The sequence below is a fragment of the Caretta caretta genome, chromosome 23 (genome assembly GCF_965140235.1).
Source record: "Caretta caretta isolate rCarCar2 chromosome 23, rCarCar1.hap1, whole genome shotgun sequence".
Taxonomy (NCBI): Eukaryota; Metazoa; Chordata; order Testudines; family Cheloniidae; genus Caretta; species Caretta caretta.
Genome location: NC_134228.1, coordinates 2,469,572 through 2,488,929, shown reverse-complemented (window position 1 = coordinate 2,488,929; position 19,358 = coordinate 2,469,572). Strand labels below are relative to the sequence as shown.

At 57.5% G+C, this 19,358-nt stretch overlaps 1 protein-coding gene and 1 long non-coding RNA gene across 3 annotated transcripts in view; one reads left to right on the top strand and one right to left on the bottom strand.

Annotated features, from left to right (window-relative positions):
- Window positions 1-11,981, bottom strand: part of SLC8A2 (solute carrier family 8 member A2) — an 82,218-nt gene extending 70,237 nt beyond the window's left edge. The window contains exon 1 of one of the 2 annotated variants that reach the window (XM_048832784.2): window positions 11,848-11,981. In XM_048832784.2, the coding sequence (XP_048688741.1) occupies window positions 11,848-11,914 (67 nt within the window). In that variant the 5' untranslated portion in view covers window positions 11,915-11,981. The remainder of the gene's footprint in view (window positions 1-11,847) is intronic. The other variant, XM_048832785.2, reaches the window with a different exon arrangement.
- Window positions 10,508-19,112, top strand: LOC142069894 (uncharacterized). The gene is made up of 2 exons (XR_012665879.1): window positions 10,508-11,266; window positions 16,363-19,112. It is a non-coding gene; the product is annotated as an uncharacterized LOC142069894 (long non-coding RNA).
- Window positions 19,113-19,358: the final 246 nt, after the last annotated feature.

Genomic DNA, 19,358 nt, shown 5'->3' with positions numbered 1-19,358 from the left:
GACATTAACGTTTCACTGGGTTTGAAAGCGTGCTCTCGAAAGCCCGAGTAGAACTTGCCCATGTATTTATAGACTAGGGCGGGGCGTGCCTCCTGCATGTCATGCCAGTTGTGATACCGCCTTGCTGCTGGCTTCTTTTCCTCCAGCTTGGTGGTAGCGGCCGGCCTAGTAGCCCAGGAAGCAGACACGGGGCAGCAGCAGTGCGAGGCTTCTGCGTGCAGTTAGACCCTCCCGTCGCAGGGGGATGCAAGAGGACATGCTTGGACGAGCAGTCACCTGCAGGGAGTGAAGCTGGGACCGCTGGATCCAACAGCGCGAGGCACCAGTGCCTGGCCTCAATGCCCCGGCTTCTACAGCGCAACGGCTGCAGTGGACTTGTAAACCTCGGCCAGCCCCTAGAGGGGGACAGAGAGGCACACGGTGTGAATGCAGTTCACGCATGTCCCCCTGGCCGGGGAAGGATCTCTGTTCCTGGATTAGCCACTAGAGAGGGATCGAGAGGAAGGATGGTGCAATGGTTAGAGCACCAGCTGGGGACTTTCCTCGGCTCCAAAGCCAGAAGGAAGCGGTGTGAGCACCTGGCCTGACCTCCTGCGTCGCATCGGCCATCGGAGGCTGTCACGGAGTCCCTGGGCGATGCTCTGGAACTGCTCCCCATGAAGCCAGTCAGGACTCTGGGGCAGTCGCCTTTCTGTGAGCAGCCTGTCTGCAGGACACACAGCTCACACAGCTTCCACCTTCCTGGGTCTGACCTCGGAGCATTCAGCATCCTCTGCCTCTCCGTGCGCTTTCCCCCAGCGAGTCCGCTCAGGCGGTGCTCCTGGGGAAGCCAGAGGGTCCTGCACCCCAACTTCGCAGTCAGACGTGACTCTCAGCCAGCCAGTAAAACAGAAGGTTTATTAGACGACAGGAACATGGTCTAAAACAGAGCTTGCAGGTGCAGAGAACGGGACCCCTCAGCTGGGTCCATTCTGGGGGGCAGTGAGCCAGACAACCACGTCTGCACTTCACTCCATGTCCCAGCCAGCCCCAAACTGAAAACCCCCTCCAGCCCCTCCTCCTCAGGGCTTTGTTCCTTTCCCTGGCCAGGTGGCCACCCGACTCCCCTGTTCTCCAACCCCTCAGCTCCCACCCCGCAGGGGGGAAGGGCCCAGGCCACCAGCCGCCAGGAAACAGGGAGTCGGCCACCCTCCGCGTCCAGACTCCTGCACACACCTGCCCTCCAGGGCTCCGCAACGATCACACATCCCTACCCCACCCCCCAGACACCCAAGAACCGCCTAGGGGAAACCGAGGCACCCCCACACCATTCAGAGGAAACACCAAGAACAGTCCCACTTTGTCACATCTCTCCCCCCTTCGAGATCGAACTGAGCGGGGTCACTTTAGCCGGTGACCTGGGGAAGTTCGAAGCCACCAACGTTCCCATGGATGCCCCAGCATCTCTCCCATTCCTTGGTAGGAGTTACACCAGGCCCTTCCATTTTCACACCCTCCCTTAGGTCAGGGGTGGTCGATAGCACTCGCAGGCCGCATGTGGGAAGGTTTATGCAGCCCATGCCCTTTGGCCACCCCAAGAATGTCTCCCCATTGACCATCACCTTCTGCTCCCACTGGAGGTCCGAGGGGCCTGGCCCCAGGAAACTCCACACAGACATATAGGTTGGGGTCAGGAGTGGGAGCCTGTCCACATCCCCAACCATCTGGCTGACGGAGTCTATGGCCTTGGGACCCAGCAAGGGAGCTAGACACCAGGGCTTTTCCGCAGGGTCCCCCTGGTTCAAATCGTCAGCCTGCTCAAAGGCAGTGAGGTGGCATCCACACCCCCCCTCCTTAACCAGGGGCAGCAATTTAGTCTCGAGGTTCCCTGCGGAACTGGCCCCCCGGGATCTATCCCCACTCACCCCTGGGAGGTCCCCTAGGCCTCTCCGCCCCACTACCGCCAGTTCATGCTGCTGCTGCTTCTGCAGCTCTTTCTCGGGCTCTCGCTGTCTCCCAGGGTCCTCTTGCTCTCTCAGACTCAGCTCCAATCCCATCCGTCTGGATCCCCCGATGGGGAACCCGATCGTGAAGACCCTCGTCTGGTCGGGGACAGGAGTCTTGGCGATGCCTGGCTCCCGCTCCAGCTGCTCCCAGATCCTGCTATAGCCCCAGTTGGGGTCAGGAATCTGTTCCTTAGAGCGGTCATCCTCCTCCAGCTGCACGATTAACTCTGCTTTGGTGAACTTTCCAACGCTCAACCCTCTCTTTCTGCACAGGGTTACAATGTCCTTCTTAAGGAGAAGGTGACAGGCCATCACTCCGCTCCTCCCAAGTTGTTGTGGACTCACAGGCCCGTGTGTTCTCAGCTCCCCACGGTTTCCAGGGAGAACCCCTAGTGTGCCAGCCCTTCTCGAGGTCACCACCTCTTTGCCAGGGTCGAGCTGCAGACTCCTCCGCCCCTAAGACTGCTCACTGCAGTCCCCAGGGGGACCCCATTACTGCACAGTCCTTCTCGCTGGTCACACACTCCCAGGGGTTAACCGCCCCCCGAAACCGCTCCTTTCTGAGCCTTCAGCAGGCCTGGTCCTCGGCAATCCCCCTTCGTGTTACTGCTCCCCAGTCACTTACTGCAGGAAGCGCCATCCACGGGGTGCAGTACATCCCACCGCTGCCACCAGTTGTCACGGAGTCCCTGGGCGATGCTCTGGAACTGCTCCCCATGAAGCCAGTCAGGACTCTGGGGCAGTCGCCTTTCTGTGAGCAGCCTGTCTGCAGGACACACAGCTCACACAGCTTCCACCTTCCTGGGTCTGACCTCGGAGCATTCAGCATCCTCTGCCTCTCCGTGCGCTTTCCCCCAGCGAGTCCGCTCAGGCGGTGCTCCTGGGGAAGCCAGAGGGTCCTGCACCCCAACTTCGCAGTCAGACGTGACTCTCAGCCAGCCAGTAAAACAGAAGGTTTATTAGACGACAGGAACATGGTCTAAAACAGAGCTTGCAGGTGCAGAGAACGGGACCCCTCAGCTGGGTCCATTCTGGGGGGCAGTGAGCCAGACAACCACGTCTGCACTTCACTCCATGTCCCAGCCAGCCCCAAACTGAAAACCCCCTCCAGCCCCTCCTCCTCAGGGCTTTGTTCCTTTCCCTGGCCAGGTGGCCACCCGACTCCCCTGTTCTCCAACCCCTCAGCTCCCACCCCGCAGGGGGGAAGGGCCCAGGCCACCAGCCGCCAGGAAACAGGGAGTCGGCCACCCTCCGCGTCCAGACTCCTGCACACACCTGCCCTCCAGGGCTCCGCAACGATCACACACCCCTACCCCACCCCCCAGACACCCAAGAACCGCCTAGGGGAAACCGAGGCACCCCCACACCATTCAGAGGAAACACCAAGAACAGTCCCACTTTGTCACAGAGGCCCACAAAATAATTTCTGGAGCAGATCTCAAAAAACATCCCACCTGGATTTAAACGTTCCCTGGGCTGGAGACTCAACCACGGTGCTGGGTAAGTTGCTCCATTGGGTAATTCCCCTCCTTGTTAAAAACGGACAGCTTTCCTGTCTGAATTTGTCTAGCCTCAGAACTATAGATATACAATGATGGCTGGTAACAGCTAATTTAGACCCCAAAGGAGAGATCTTGGAGTCATTGTGGATATTTCTCTGAAAACATCCACTCAATGTGCAGCAGCCGTCAAAAAAGCGAACAGGATGCTGGGAATAATTAAGAAGGGGACAGATAATAGGACAGAAAATATTATATCACCTCTATATAAATCCATGGGACGCCCACAGCTTGAATACTGCGTGTGGATGTGGTCGCCCCATCTCAAAAAAGATAGACTGGAATTGGAAAAGGTTCAGAAAAGGACAATAAAAATGACTGGGGGTATGGAATGGCTTCCGTATGAGGAGAGATTAATAAAACTGGGACTTGTCAGCTTGGAAAAGAGATGGCTAAGGGGGGATATGATAAAGGCCTATAAAATCATGATGGTTGTGGACAAAGTAAAGAAGGAAATGTTGTTTACTCCTTCCATAACACTAGAACTAGGGGTCACCCAATGAAATTAATAGGCAGCAGGTTTAAAACAAACCAAAGGAAGTATTTCTTCACACAACGCACAGTCAACCTGTGGAACTCCTTGCCAGAGGATGTTGTGAAGGCCAAGACTATAACAAGGTTAAAAAAAGAACTAGGTAAGTTCATGGAAGACAGATCCATCAATGGCTATTAGCCAGGATGGGCAGGGATGGTGTCCCTAGCCTCTGGTTGCCAGAAGCTGGGAATGGGTGACAGGGGATGGATCACTTGGTGATTCCCTGTTCTGTTCATTCCCTCTGGGGCACTTGGCACTGGCCGCTGTCGGAAGACAGGACACTGGGCTGGATGGACCTTTGGTCCGACCCAGTCTGGCCGTTCTTATGTTTTTCAACTTCCAGCCACTGGGACCTGTTAGATTGAAGAGGCCGTGATCAAATCTTGACAGGCCTGAGTTCAAGTCACCTGCTTTCTGGGTCACCCTGGCCAGGTCTCTTCCCTGCCTTAGAAGGGGTTGGAAGGATAAATACGGTAACGGTTGGGGGCTACTCAGATCCTGGGGGAACATGGGCCATTGAAGTACCTTTGATTAGTGGGGAACAGCTCCCTGGGGGGATGCTCTATTCTGAAATGAAAGTGACTTGATTCTGGAATAATTACTCCCATCACAAAGCTCTGATGGAATTGCATTCAGAATGGAGTGTCCACATGGAGGAGTTATTCTGGATTAGCATTGCCGCTCAATTTTCCCTGTGTAGACAAGCCCCGAACGTTTAAAGTTTGACACCCTTCGATCTGTTGGGAAACCCCGGCCATTCGATCTGTTTTAGAGCTAGGCAAACTGAAGTGCAGAGTGAGGGGAGTGACCGGCCAAGGTCACATGTGGCAAAGGCAGGATGGAAACCCAGATCTCTTAGGGCCCAGGGCCTTAATCGCAAGGTTGTGCGTTTTTATTCCCAGACGTTTCAAAACAACAGCAAGTGGGAGGGAGGGAGGGAGGGAAGGAGAGAGAGAGGGAAGGTGCGCGCCCGGGTTCCTGCAGCGATTTATTGTAGGAGCTACATTTTTCATGCACTTTGCAGGGGGGAGAGGAAACACTTCTCCCTGACAGCTGTTCCTCCCTCGAGCCAGTGGGGGGTCCAAATGTACATCAATTGATGCTCCACAGAGGACGAGCGACCTAATGGTCAGAGCAAGGGACCTTCTTCTTCATTGTCTTGCACCTTGTGCAGCCATTTACCTGGGGGCAAAATGCTCCCGGAGGAACTGGTCGCTTCGGCCCCGCGCTCTGCACCAGCTCAGGGCAATGCAGACTCAGGGCCCAGAGGCTGGGTGCTGTTCTGGACTCTTGGAGGGAGCTGTTTATAGCAGAGGACCAGGAATCAAAGCCCCTTGGTACCATTCTGGCTACGAGAGGGAGAGAGGTCTAGTGGTTAGAGCAGGGGACTCCTGGGTTTTAGCATCAGGTCTGGGAGCGCTATCTAGGAGTGGGAGCAAGGGAGGGTTTGGGGAGACAGGACTCCTAGGTTCTGTTCGTATCTCTGCCATGGCAAACAGCTTCCCAGCTCTGGGAGGCTGGGTGGTCATGTGGTTAGAACAAGAGGGGGACTAGGAGTCAGGACTCCTGGGTTTTAGCTCCAGAACTGGGAGCTGGGTGCTGTCTAGGAGTTAGAGCAAGAGAGGGTTTGGGGCGATATCCCCACTTCAGTAACGAAATAAGCACCTTCCCGAGACCGGGCACTCTGAAAATCAGCCAGCGCTCAGTCTGTTATTCACGCTTCTGTAAACTGTTCCTCAGCACCCTCTGTGGAGAGAGCGCTTGTTGCCCCCTTGACTAGCTCTGCTCGGGCTCCAAAGCCGCCAGATCACCGGCAGATCCTTCAGTTCGTCCTGATCGCAGCACGACTGCCGTGATCGGCTGGGTGGAAGGCTGATTTGGAGCTCAGTCTCCTGATGCAGCCTGCGGTTAGTTTTGGGGGAGCAGGCGCAGGATGCGGGGGGGGGGGGCGAAGGTTTAGGCAGGGAAACCTTTAAGCCCATTTGGATCAGACAGCTGGGTGCCAAGCCAGAGGGACCTGACAGCATTTCTCCAAGCACCAAGGTCTAGTCTATAAGGGGCAACTCCACCTTGGGTAGGGACTGAGCTAGGTGGGACTTAATGGGGCTAATTTCCATGACGAGTGGTGGGGGTAAATGAAAACCAAATTTGGCCTTGGGCGCCGGCTGCTTCGCCCTTCCCTGGTGGGTTTCAAGAAGTGTGTGGGCAAAGCAGGGCGGGATCCTCTCCTGCTGGAGGTCTGATGGGCCACAGGCTGCATGGCCATGGGGCGTGGGAGCCTGGCTTAGAGCCGAGGGAGTATTACTGTACCACAGCAGCCTCTGTTGAAAAGAGACCAGCTGAAGTGCTAACCTAGGTTTGATTAAAAAGGAAAATAGGGTAGGAACCTGGATTAACGCAAAAAAGCCAGTTGCACTAGATACAACTGGGGCCGGGGCCTGGAACCGTGAGGAGCAGCGGCCGCTCCGACCTACACCTGCCACCCCTTCCCCCTGCCTCCCTGCTCGCTTGGGTTACTGGGCTGGCTGCCGGGGTAACTGGGCGAAATTCCCTGGCCTGTGCAATGCAGGTCAGCCTGGACGATCCAGTGGTCCTGGCTGGCTTCATAAGCTACGAAGCCCATTGGGAGCGGTTCTGCACCTTGTGGAATTATCTGCACCAGCCCACTTGGGACAGGAGCAACCGGGTTCCAGCCCTACTGCACAGCGGTCTGAGGGGCTGTGCAGCGTGGACCGGGGGGAGATCAGGGCCCCCGGCGAGTGCTGTCACTGATAGAAGCAGGAGAGGAAGTGGAGGAGAATTCCCATGCTCCGGGAGGAGGGGAATACGGGGAGGCAAAGCTAACTCTGAGATGTGGGGATGGGTCGTCGGCAAGGGGGACTGCACCCACCACCACCGCATCTCAAAGCACGAGAGGCTGAGCTGAAAGAGCCAGCTCCCACTGCTCCACGGCAGGGGGTGCAGAGTCCCGCTACTGCAATTTACTATCATCCCGGGGACACAGGTGAGGAAGTATTTTGATCTTGACTGTGCCTCTTTAAAACCATGCTTCTGCAGCATAGGACTGCCTCGCTGGGTGCCCAATTACAGCTGGATCCTAGGGCTCCAGGCTACTGTAATATAACTAATGAGGGCCCATATAATGACCGGTTAGTACAGGAGCCTTTCCCTACAGCCCTTGGCACAGTCCTGTTTTATGAAGGTTAAGAGGCGACTTATCCCAGGCGGTAAGTACCTAGACGGGGAACAGAGATGTGATAACCGAGGGCTCTTCCGTCTAGCAGGGGAAGGATCCAATGGTTGGAAACTAGCTGAATTCAGACTGGAACTAAGGTGCAAATGGTTAGCAGTGAGGATACGTAAGCCATGGAACAACCTACCAAAGGCTGTGGCAGAATCCACTTCTCCCTCACTGGGCCTGATTAAATCAAGACAGGTTGATTTTCTAAGAGATCTGCTCTGATTCAAACAGGAATTAATGCTGGGAAGTCGTCAGGCCTGTGTTATATCTAGGCCCGGCAGAATTCCATTTTCATTTTTTTGCAATTTTGGCAGAGAACACGGATGTTTATTTCTAAACAGTTTTCTGTTTTTATCAATTTAAATGTTCACAGTTCCAGGAAACTATGCAGGGGGGAGGTCAGACAATTATTTAATGGCAGTAGATGTGGAGATTCAAAAAGTAAAGGGCTTTATAACCGTTAAAAGACAAATTGTCAACACATCCAAAGTAAATCTTCTTTGGTCAAACCCAAATAAGTTTTCAAGCAGCATTTTTCTTCCTTTGCCTCTCCATACATTTCTTTGAAATATTTGTCCTCAGTTTGTGTGGATACAGTGAAATCGACACTTACTGACACCAATAAAAATCTAATTTTCCAAGGCCAGTGATACAGGAGGTTAGAGTAGATGATCCCAGTGGTCACTCTGACCTGAGATAAATCTCTCAGAGCGTGGGGTTTCCACCCCAGTGGAAGAGGCTTCCTCCGACACCCGCTCTACGTATTCCCTGTAATGCAGCTGTTACGAGTCCCCGACACAGCCATCATCCCTAAGGCCTGGCGTCTCAGCTAAAACGCTCTGGCAGAGTCGGACTTGCCCACACGCAGACAGCGACAGGGCTAGCTATTCCAGAGTAGCTCTCCCTGTGGATGGCCTAGTCCAGATTCATTCATGCGCTTCCAAAGCAGACCGGGCAATCTCCTGGAACAGAGCGTCCACTCGGGGGAGCTATTGCAGAATGGCCTATTTCACAACGGCTATTCCAGTCGGTGTCACCCTGTAGACAAAACCTTGCCACTGAGAATCAGGTCCCTCACAACACACTCGGATTGTGAACACTGAGCTCCTTTAATTCCCTGCCCTCACCCCTTAACCACCCTGGGCTCTGTCCTCCTAGTGCCCCCAGTTTGTCTCCAGCTTGTGTAGGCCAGTGAGGAGCCCACAAGTGAGCAGGGTATTACAGGGGGCGGTTACCCCAGAGAAGGGGCCAACACCTCCACACCCACAAATGGCATTGGCCTTTATCGCATCACACACTCAGATCAAATCTGTGCCCCAATGTCCCACCGTGAGTAAAAAGCACAGGTCCAAACCCTGACACTGTCTGTTCTGCCGCAGAGGACCCCCAGGGTGTCACAGAGAAGCCAGCGGATGGATTTCACCCAGCGTCGGTATCCGATTCCTTTCCTGGTTCCGCTAACTCAGGATAACACTGTCCCCCGACACAGAGCAAGCCAGATGCCAATCAGCAAAACAGGCTCTGGTGGGGCCCCAGGATTTTGAAGTGGCTGATGAAACGTTAGCTGCCGATTAAATCAAAGTGTGAAAATGTTGCAAGGACCTGGCTGTGAGGGCAAGTCGCACATATTACACGGGCACAGAATTCAGTGCATTACCATGCCCATGAACCCAGGTCAGTACGTTACACACACGCACACATGAATCCAGTTCTTTATAATACGCACACATCCATAAACCCAGCTCACGGCGGTATTATATTGTGTACGCGTGGATTCACGAGCATGAACACCACTGCTCTCTACCAGACAGAAGCAGGGCAGCTCGGAGGTGCACCGTAACCCCCATGCTGCTAACAACACCCCCCACGTGTCTCCTTGAGCTCAGGCGGTCGGGCCGGGGCTTTTAGAGCCGAAGTATGAGTGCCCTGTTCCCGCTGGCACTGGGTCTTTCCCACAGGCCGCAGCATGTCAGCGGCCACAGATTTGCTACCATACTTTGCGGGGCACGGCAGGAAGAGGGTGGGTTATTTGACTTCTTCTGAAGACAGCTCGAATCACTAGATGTAATTGCACAAAAAAGGCTCCCACTCTCTGAAAACACATCTGCCCCGATTCCAGCCGAACAGATCCACACGCACCACGTCGAGCGGCGAAGGCTCGTTGGCTGGGGGGGCCGTCGAGGGGAGTTTCCCACAATCTTCACCTCAAGGGACCAAATGCAGCACTGGTGTAATCCCAGTGGCATCAGTGGGGGCCAGATCCCCAGCTGGCACAAAGCGGTTTCGCTCCCTTGCCAACAATGGATCCATTGGAGCCTGTCTGTGGCTCTAACCCATGATGTTACTCAGCTGTTGCTCTTTTGAGGTCAATGGGGCCAGATCCCCGGCGGGTGTAAATCAGTGCCACGCCGCTGAAGTCAACCCAGCTGAGCCAGTTTACGCCATGATTACGCCATGGTCCAATGGCTCTAAAACCGTTAGCCCCTACAGGAGCAAAAAAGACCTTTAGCTGTCACCACTGAGTGACAGGTACAGGGCTGTCCCTCCTACGCATTTCCAGCTCCCTCCTTTCCGGTCCCCAGGGCGTGGGAAAGAGCTGGCCTCTCTTCCCAGGCTTCGGAGGAGAAGAGGAGTACGCTTCTGTTTCAATTCCGGGCGACTCTCTTTGCTAAGCTGGGTACTATTTTTTATCTAGCGACGTGGATGTACTTACAGTGAGAGTCAAGCCCATTGCAAATAAACACACAGGCTCAGGCCCGGCTCATTCCTCCAGCGGCACCCGCCAGCCCCAGCTGAGATCAGGGCCCCGTCATGCCAGGCACTGTACAGGCGGAGTGAGAGAAAGAGCTCCCAGGCTAGCCAGCCCGCCACGGAAGAGACAGCCTTGAAAACGGGATTTCCGGCTGATCCTGCCGTGTTACCAAAGGAGAATCTCGCCCAAGTCCCACAGACTCCGGGATAATGTCTGGAGACAATGTAACTGTATTCTTAATTCAGGTTGAAGGTGGCTTCCTAAGGTAAAACCCAGTTTTCAGGCAGCCTAACTTCTACCATGCTGTGAAATGTTACCGCCCTCTATCTTCTCACCGTGTAAATGATACGCACGGGGCCAGATCCTCGGCTGGTGCAAAGCCGCACCGTTGTGCTGGTTTCAATGGCACGATGCTGACTTACATCAGCCGGGGGATCTGGCCCCACTGACTCCAGTCGGGTAACACCAAGTTACACCCGCTGGGGATCTGACGCGATTGACTCAAATGGAGTCAGATCCTTTTCACACCAGCTGCAGCTCTGGTCCCACAGACTCCGTGGCGTGACGCCAATTTACACCTGCTGGGAGCTAGCCAGCAGCAAATAATTCAAAGTTATTTCACCTGCTGGGCTTTCCCAGTGCATCTTGGTTTCTATCTTTTGGAGCGTAACCCCTGGAGGGTCGGGTCTGCTGCCTACCACACGCTGTCAGCACTTTAATCATCATCCTATTTCTTACGACGTGAATTTCTAAAGCGTGCACCGCTGCAGAGGGGAGGAAACCCATCGGATCTCTTCGGCTACGTTTTCAGAGCTAAATCCCTCTCTGGCCCAGTTCAGCCCGGCCACCACTGACATGGACGGCGCCACTTTTCGCCAGCTGAGGATTTGGCCCCTGCCGGTTCAAAAGCGCGTTTCGCTGCCTGGGAAATCAAGCCGATTCTGGCAGAACACCTGTCCCCAAACATAACGGGCACGCTGCGGGCCTGCCACGCCGCTCCGTCCCTTTCAAATCGCCCCTGTTCCAAACACAGGAACCCTTCTCTGGGGCAGCAACATGCACTTTCCAATCAAACGTGGGCGCTAGCATCCCGCTGGCGAATGCAACGAGAAGACCCATGGGCTGCTGACATTGGGTGGCCCCCTTCGGAGCAGGGCACAGACTGGACATGGAGCAGGCGGGTAAAGGCACCAGGTGGGTCCAGGAGCCGGGGAAGACAATGGAAGTTTACAGGGGAATTTTAAAAAATGGATTCTGATTATTAAACGGTCGGGAGGAGCCCTGGCAGGATCCACCCCAAGCCGGGGAGGGAGGGGAGATGGTGGGGGATTGTTTTCTGCCGAGGCATCGGTTGCAAATCTAACACTGCACAAGATGGGGGGGGGGGGCAGGTTCTCAGGTGGCGTCAGCTCCCTTTGTGCCAGCTATAGAATCTGCTCCCCCCCCCCCCGGGACTGTAAGGAGAAACCCACTGAATAGGGGAGAGTGGGGGGGAGGCGGTAGGTTGCAGGAGGTGGGAAAAGGAGCTGAGATGTCAAGGTAACGGAGAGACAGGGGCACGCAAGTGATTTGCTGGTGGAAAATCCAGCACCCCCCCCCACACACACACACAGGGCAGCTGCCCCCCCAGCCCACTCCCCCCCCCCATACACACCCTGCTCCCAGAGCCTCCAGCAAAGAAGCCAGAGGGAAAACCTGAAAGCACCATCCAGTCACCAGCACCCGCCCCCGCACCATGTGTCCAAGCTGCCCCACCCCGCCCCCCCCCCACACACCTGGGGGTCTGCTCCTCTCTCTCCTCCCCACCTCGAGCCTGGGGCTGACCGCGAGCTCCGAAGGCATCAAGTTACTTCTCCATGATCGCCGCCTGGCAGGGCTGGGGCTGCGTGCTGGGGGGGGGGGGGGGGGCCGCTCCAGCTGCCGGCTCGCTCCGAGACGCGCCCCCGCCCCCCAGCCCCCGCCCTTGCAGCCGGCCGGAGCCCGCCCAGTGTGGGGGGCGGAGCGCGGGGCGGGTCCTGGGGAAAAAGGGGGCACGGGGAGAGCTTGGACAGAGGCCGGGCGGCCAGCACCCAGGGGCGGGGGCGATGCCCAGCACCCAGGGGCGGGGCTCCCAGGCCCAGGGAAAGGGGATCTTGGCAGAGAGGGGGCCCGGAGCTCCCGAGAATTCAGCACCTCACAGTGCCGGACAGCTCCCCCCTCCCCACACACACCCCGCCAGTGCAGGACAGCTCCCCCCCCACACACACACACACCCCGCCAGTGCAGGACAGCTCCCCCCACACACACACACACACACCCCGCCAGTGCAGGACAGCTCCCCCCTCCCCCCCACACACCCCGCCAGTGCAGGACAGCTCCCCCCCCCCCACACACACACACCCCGCCAGTGCAGGACAGCTCCCCCCCTCCCCCCCACACACTCCGCCAGTGCCGGACAGCTCCGCCCCCCACACACACACACCCCGCCAGTGCCGGACAGCCCCCCCCCCCACACACACACACACCCCGCCAGTGCAGGACAGCCCCCCCACACACACACACACACCCCGCCAGTGCAGGACAGCTCCCCCCCCACACACACACACACCCGGCCAGTGCAGGACAGCTCCCCCCCCCCACACACACACACCCCGCCAGTGCAGAACAGCTCCCCACACACACACACACACACACCCCGCCAGTGCCGGACAGCTCCCCCTCTCCCCCCCCACACCCCACCAGTGCAGGACAGCTCCCCCCCACACACACACACACACCGCCAGTGCAGGACAGCTCCCCCCCACACACACACACACACCCCGCCAGTGCAGGACAGCTCCACACACCCCGCCAGTGCCGGACAGCTCCCCCTCTCCCCCCCCACACCCCGCCAGTGCAGGACAGCTCCCCCCCCCCACACACACACACACACCCCGCCAGTGCCGGACAGTTCCCTCCCACACACACACACCCCGCCAGTGCAGGACAGCTCCCCCCCACACACACACACCCCGCCAGTGCCGGACAGCTCCCCCCCCCACACACACACACCCCGCCAGTGCCGGACAGCTCCCCCTCTCCCCCCCACACACCCCGCCAGTGCCGGACAGCTCCCCCCCCACACACACACACACCCCGCCAGTGCCGGACAGCTCCCCCACACACACACACACACACCCCGCCAGTGCAGGACAGCTCCCCCCCCCACACACACACCCCGCCAGTGCAGGACAGCTCCCCCCCCACACACACACACACCCCGCCAGTGCAGGACAGCTCCCCCCCCCCACACACACACACCCCGCCAGTGCCGGACAGCTCCCCCTCTCCCCCACACACACCCCGCCAGTGCAGGACAGCTTCCCCCCCCACACACACACACACCCCGCCAGTGCAGGACAGCTCCCCCACACACACACACACACCCCGCCAGTGCCGGACAGCTCCCCCCACACACACACACACACCGCCAGTGCAGGACAGCTCCCCCCCCACACACACACACACCCGGCCAGTGCAGGACAGCTCCCCCCCCCCCACACACACACACCCCGCCAGTGCAGAACAGCTCCCCACACACACACACACACACACCCCGCCAGTGCCGGACAGCTCCCCCTCTCCCCCCCACACCCCACCAGTGCAGGACAGCTCCCCCCCACACACACACACACACCGCCAGTGCAGGACAGCTCCCCCCCCCACACACACACACACCCCGCCAGTGCAGGACAGCTCCACACACCCCGCCAGTGCCGGACAGCTCCCCCTCTCCCCCCCCACACCCCGCCAGTGCAGGACAGCTCCCCCCCCCCCACACACACACACACCCCGCCAGTGCCGGACAGTTCCCTCCCACACACACACACCCCGCCAGTGCAGGACAGCTCCCCCCCACACACACACACCCCGCCAGTGCCGGACAGCTCCCCCCCCCCCCCACACACACCCCGCCAGTGCCGGACAGCTCCCCCTCTCCCCCCCACACACCCCGCCAGTGCCGGACAGCTCCCCCCCCCCCACACACACACACCCCGCCAGTGCCGGACAGCTCCCCCACACACACACACACACACCCCGCCAGTGCAGGACAGCTCCCCCCCCCACACACACACCCCGCCAGTGCAGGACAGCTCCCCCCCCACACACACACACACCCCGCCAGTGCAGGACAGCTCCCCCCCCCCCACACACACACACCCCGCCAGTGCCGGACAGCTCCCCCTCTCCCCCACACACACCCCGCCAGTGCAGGACAGCTTCCCCCCCCCCACACACACACACCCCGCCAGTGCAGGACAGCTCCCCCCACACACACACACACCCCGCCAGTGCAGGACAGCTCCCCACACACACACACCCCGCCAGTGCCGGACAGCTCCCCACACACACACACACACACACACCCCGCCAGTGCCGGACAGCTCCCCCCCCCCACACACACACCCCGCCAGTGCAGGACAGCTCCCCCCCCCACACACACACACACCCCGCCAGTGCAGGACAGCTCCCCCCCCCACACACACACCCCGCCAGTGCAGGACAGCTCCCCCCCCACACACACACACACCCTGCCAGTGCAGGACAGCTCCCCCCCCCACACACACACACACCCTGCCAGTGCAAGACAGCTTCCTCCCCCCCCCACACACACACACAATGCAGGAGAGCTCCCAGCTCCCCCCCCCACACACACACACAATGCAGGACAGCTCCCAGCTCCCCCCCCCCCCAGTGCAGGACAGCTTCCCCCACCACACACAGACACACACACAGTGCAGGACAGATCCCAGCCCCCCCCCCACACACACACACAGTGCAGGACAGATCCCAGCTCCCCCCCCCACACACACACACACAGTGCAGGACAGATCCCAGCTTCCCCCCCACACACACACACATAGTGCAGGACAGATCCCAGCTCCCCCCCCACACACACACACAGTGCAGGACAGATCCCAGCTCCCCCCCCCCCACACACACACACAGTGCAGGACAGATCCCAGCTTCCCCCCCCACACACACACACACAGTGCAGGACAGATCCCAGCTCCCCAGTGCCCGAGCTCCAAGGCACCCAGCGAACCACGCCTTCCCTGCAGCTGGGGACACTTCTGATTCAAGTTTGCCGGCTTCCCTAGCTGGGCCATGAGGGGCAGGAGAGAAACCCAGCTCTCTGCTCCCCTGGCAGCACCCCGGCTCTAACCCCACTGAGGCAAGGCTCTGCGTTCAAAGCAAAGACCCACCCTCCCTAAGACAAGCCTGGGGCACTTAACACAAAAGGGGGGGGGGAACTAGTTCATGCATTTGCCCTTTGTGTGGCAACCTCCTATCCCAGTAGGCATATTACAGTAGCACCCACAGGCTCCTGCTGAGATCAGGGCCCCACGGGGCCTGGCGCTGCACACAGGTGGCATGAGAGACAGCCCATCTCGAGGAACTCACAGTGTAAAGAGATAAAGGGAAACTGAGGCACAGAGCAGGAAAGTGACTTGCCCATGCCAGGAGTAGAACCCAGGTCTCCCAGTCCAGTGCTCTATCCACTAGGCAACACTACCTATAACTGAAGCCCTACACACATTATTTAGGGCCAGGATGGTCAAAGGCACCTAGGGAGGGAGGAGGGGCATTTCCAAAGGGGTTGCCAACTTCCCCTCTCTACATTTGCTTTAATATCTGTTGCCTTGTTTCCATCCCCACCCTGCCTCTGATTGCCAGCTTTGCTGTGGCTCTGTCCAGCGGGCAAAGGAAGCAGGCTGGGGGGAGAAAAACAGCAGAGGCCATCTCTAGAGGTTGTTGGGGGAAAATGTTCCAAACCCCCCCCCCCCACACACACACACACACTTCCTTTGGTTTCCCGGCCACACAACAATCCGCCTCATGAATATGCAAAGTGCCCAGAGTTTATTGGTTCCAGGCACCGCATGTGTCAAGCAGCGGAGCAAGGGGAAGAAAGCCAGAGCCAATGGGCTCCGCGCAAACTGCATATTGATTATGCTCCATGAAACCTAATGGTGAGAAGGGCGATTAAAATGAAACCTGCCCATTTAAAAGAAAAAATCCTCTTGAGTAACGGGTCCAAGCAGGAAAGCGTAAGGGGACAAATCTCCTTAAAAGAACAGGTCCATTTCCATGTGCCTGTACGAAACCAGCTGGGAGAGAAATTCCATTTAAACACCACCCTGCTCGATTTATTTTTAGCACCGCTTTCTATACCAGTCAACGGTGCAGGAAGTTAGCAAGATGCCTATGGAGAGAGGAAATTAAGATCTTTCGCCAATTACTAAAGACTGTTGCCTTTTGTTTTTCAGGTGCACTGCATAACTCGGATTAAAATATACAAAACTCTTCCAGCTTGGCTGCTGAGGCGAGAACATGAAGAGGGGAGGAAAAAGCAAGAGAAATTCAGTGCTAGTAAGAGTCAATGACTGAGAGCAACTCACACACTGCTGATAATGATCATTCACCTCATTCTAACGAAGGCCAGGCCGCATTGTGCCAGCCGCTGTATGAGACACAGTCCTTGGCCTATGAAACTCTCAGTCTAGCTAGACGAGACTATCTCAGGGGAGAAGAAAGGAAGGGTGATTTATCCCATTTCACAGATGGGGAAACTGAGGCCCAGAGAGGCTAAATGACTTACCCAAGCTCTCACAGGAAGACCACTGCAGGACAGGAACTGGTCCCAAATCTCCTGAGTCCCCATCCAGGGCTAAGCAGCGGGACAGCCCAGAGATAGAGAAATAACCCTGGCCTTTGTCTGGCACGGTACAGACTTCATGGCACTTTCAGTGACTCCACCCCCTGCTCTGTATTTATTGGTGGTTCCCAAACTTTGGCCCCCCCATGACCCCTGCTGGGCCCCGAGAACAGCTGGCCATGCCCGTGGGGCTAGTCCACCCTCCATCTGACTAGCGGGCGCTGAAGAGCATTCAAAGCAGTGTAAAATTTAATAAACTCTCTCCAGGCATCACTGTTCCCTGGCAATGTGCGTCTGCAAATAGGGGCAGGGGGCTCTAAAATGAAAGAGGGAGAAGGTGCAAGGGGTGGAATGAAAAAAAACCCACCCCCACCCCGCTTGCAGCCCCATTCGATGGAAGAGGCTAGAGGACACTGACTCCAGGGGGTGCAGAACATTTTCGAAAATCCATCCCTGTGTGTTCAAAGTCTTACCCCAGCCTCAAGCCATATGCTGCAGAAAGCTCCTGCCAGGTCCCAGCGGCTGGCCAAGGGAGGCCGCGCTGGAACTCAAGCTGGTTTATCTGTAGTTAGCAGCTGGCTTCTCACTAAAGAGTTTGGGCCCCATTTCAAGAGCCTGGCGATCCGCTGATTCACATCCACTAACCCATCACTGGGGACTGGAGCAGAGGGCAGCCACCAAAGCCCCAAGATTTGTATATTTCATCATTTGTGTTACTGCAGCACGGGGAGCCTCGGCGAGCACCGGACGCACACCTGGGACAAGACGGTCCCTGCCCCAAACGGCTTCCATCGTAAGCCAGGCAAAGACTGGGAAAAGGAAAGCCGGGCTCCGAGATGGGGCGTGGGCACCAGCAGCAAAGGCAAAGAACAGAAACAGATTTTCCAATCCAGCGTTCAGCCTGCTCTGGCCTGCACCAGAATTCATCCTGATGTTAAAGCAATTCTCACTCTCTCTTTCCTACGCACTCCCCCTGCCATCCCATCCCCTCTCCGCCCCCACACCTACCTGCCATCCCATCACACCCCACCAGCTGCCACTCCACCACAGGGAAAACTGGGGGTGGGAGGAAAGAGTGTCTATCTGGCAGCTCTTTTTAAAGACTTGGAGGTGTGGAAAGAAAAGAGAGAGACCATACGCTGGAGCCGGGGAGGAGAGAGGGAGGAAGGGCAGGACCAGTGTGGAAGGGGATGGGAAGGGAGACAGGAAGAGGGAGAAGGATTCGGTCTATTAAGGGAGGGAGGCTGAGATAACAGCTTGGCTTCATCCTGGTGTTTCACGGGCCATCTGAGAGCCGCCCACAGAAATCAGAGCAAGGGCAGGAGAAATCCTGCTGAATAGCAGAAAGAGCTTTTCCCAAAGCACGGGGGCTGAGACGGCTGCAAATGGCCACAGCTCAGAGATGCTGGGTTTTGCCGAGATCACTACTCCCACATCCCTGGACGTTATCGGTTTATTTGTAGTGTATGAAGTGACCGTGTGGTCTACTGGTTAGAGCTCTGCCCCCAAGCCTGCTTGGCACGTTCCTTCCCCGCCCTGTGCCTCAGTTTCCCCATCTGTAAAACGGGGTAATGAAGCCAAGCTGTTTTGTCAAGTGCTCTGTGATGCACCTGAGAACAGCTTGGTGTCGTGACAGGAGTGCTCCCTAGAGGCCATGCTGTACAGATCTGAGGTAATGAGACGTGCCCAAAGAGGTGAGTTGCGTCCTGAACACAGGACGGAGAAATGGCTCCACGGGTGCCTCCTGTCCAACACCCAGACACGTGCGTAGCCCTTTGCAGTGGAGGGTCTCACAGCATTTAACAAGCGTTCGCAAATTCAGCCTCACAGGTGCCCGGCCTCCTGGGTGACAAGCTCCCCATGCTACTGTGTGAGTTCACGGCAGCGCTGGGAATAAAACCGACATCTCCAGACCCCAGCGCCTCTAACAAAACTTCTCTTCCCCCTTCCGCCCACTCATTCGGCCCCACTGCCTCAGACTGGGCAGCTAGAGAACCCCGACTCAAATCTCTGTCCCTAGCTGCTTCCAGCCTTTGCCAACCCCTGCAGCCCCCAAAACCCCACAGAGGAGATTCAGAGGGACCCAGCTTAGAAAGAGTCAAACAATCCCAATAATTCAGCTCGGCTCAGCAGCAACCACGGTCGACCCTCCCAGCTGTCTGGGAAGCACGCTGCTCCCTCTTGGCTGCATTGGAGAAGGCAGAACGCCCGGGTGCCCTCAGGGAAATACGGAGCCCAAGACCTGCGTGCATCATGCAGGAAATTAGTCTGATATTCCCTCCCGGCAGGCTTTGGAACTGACAAACCCTGATGCTTGCCACAAGCTGGTGTCTAATATTAAAGGTGATTTCTTCTCTGGCAGGGGTATATGGGGCTGCTGCTCTGACAGATGGTCCTGCCTGTCCCTGGCACCTGTGGCATGGCAGGCTGTCAGGTGGTGAGCCAGGCCTCCTGGGGAGCTACTCCCTGCTCTCCCCCCTCCCCTGACTCACGGGGTGACCCCAGGCACCCCCTTCAGAAACTGACCAATGTCCATCTTCCTGCTAGTCGGGGGTTTGCCCCCCTGTTCCGTTCGCGAGGCCACTCCAGAACCCACTTGACGCAAAG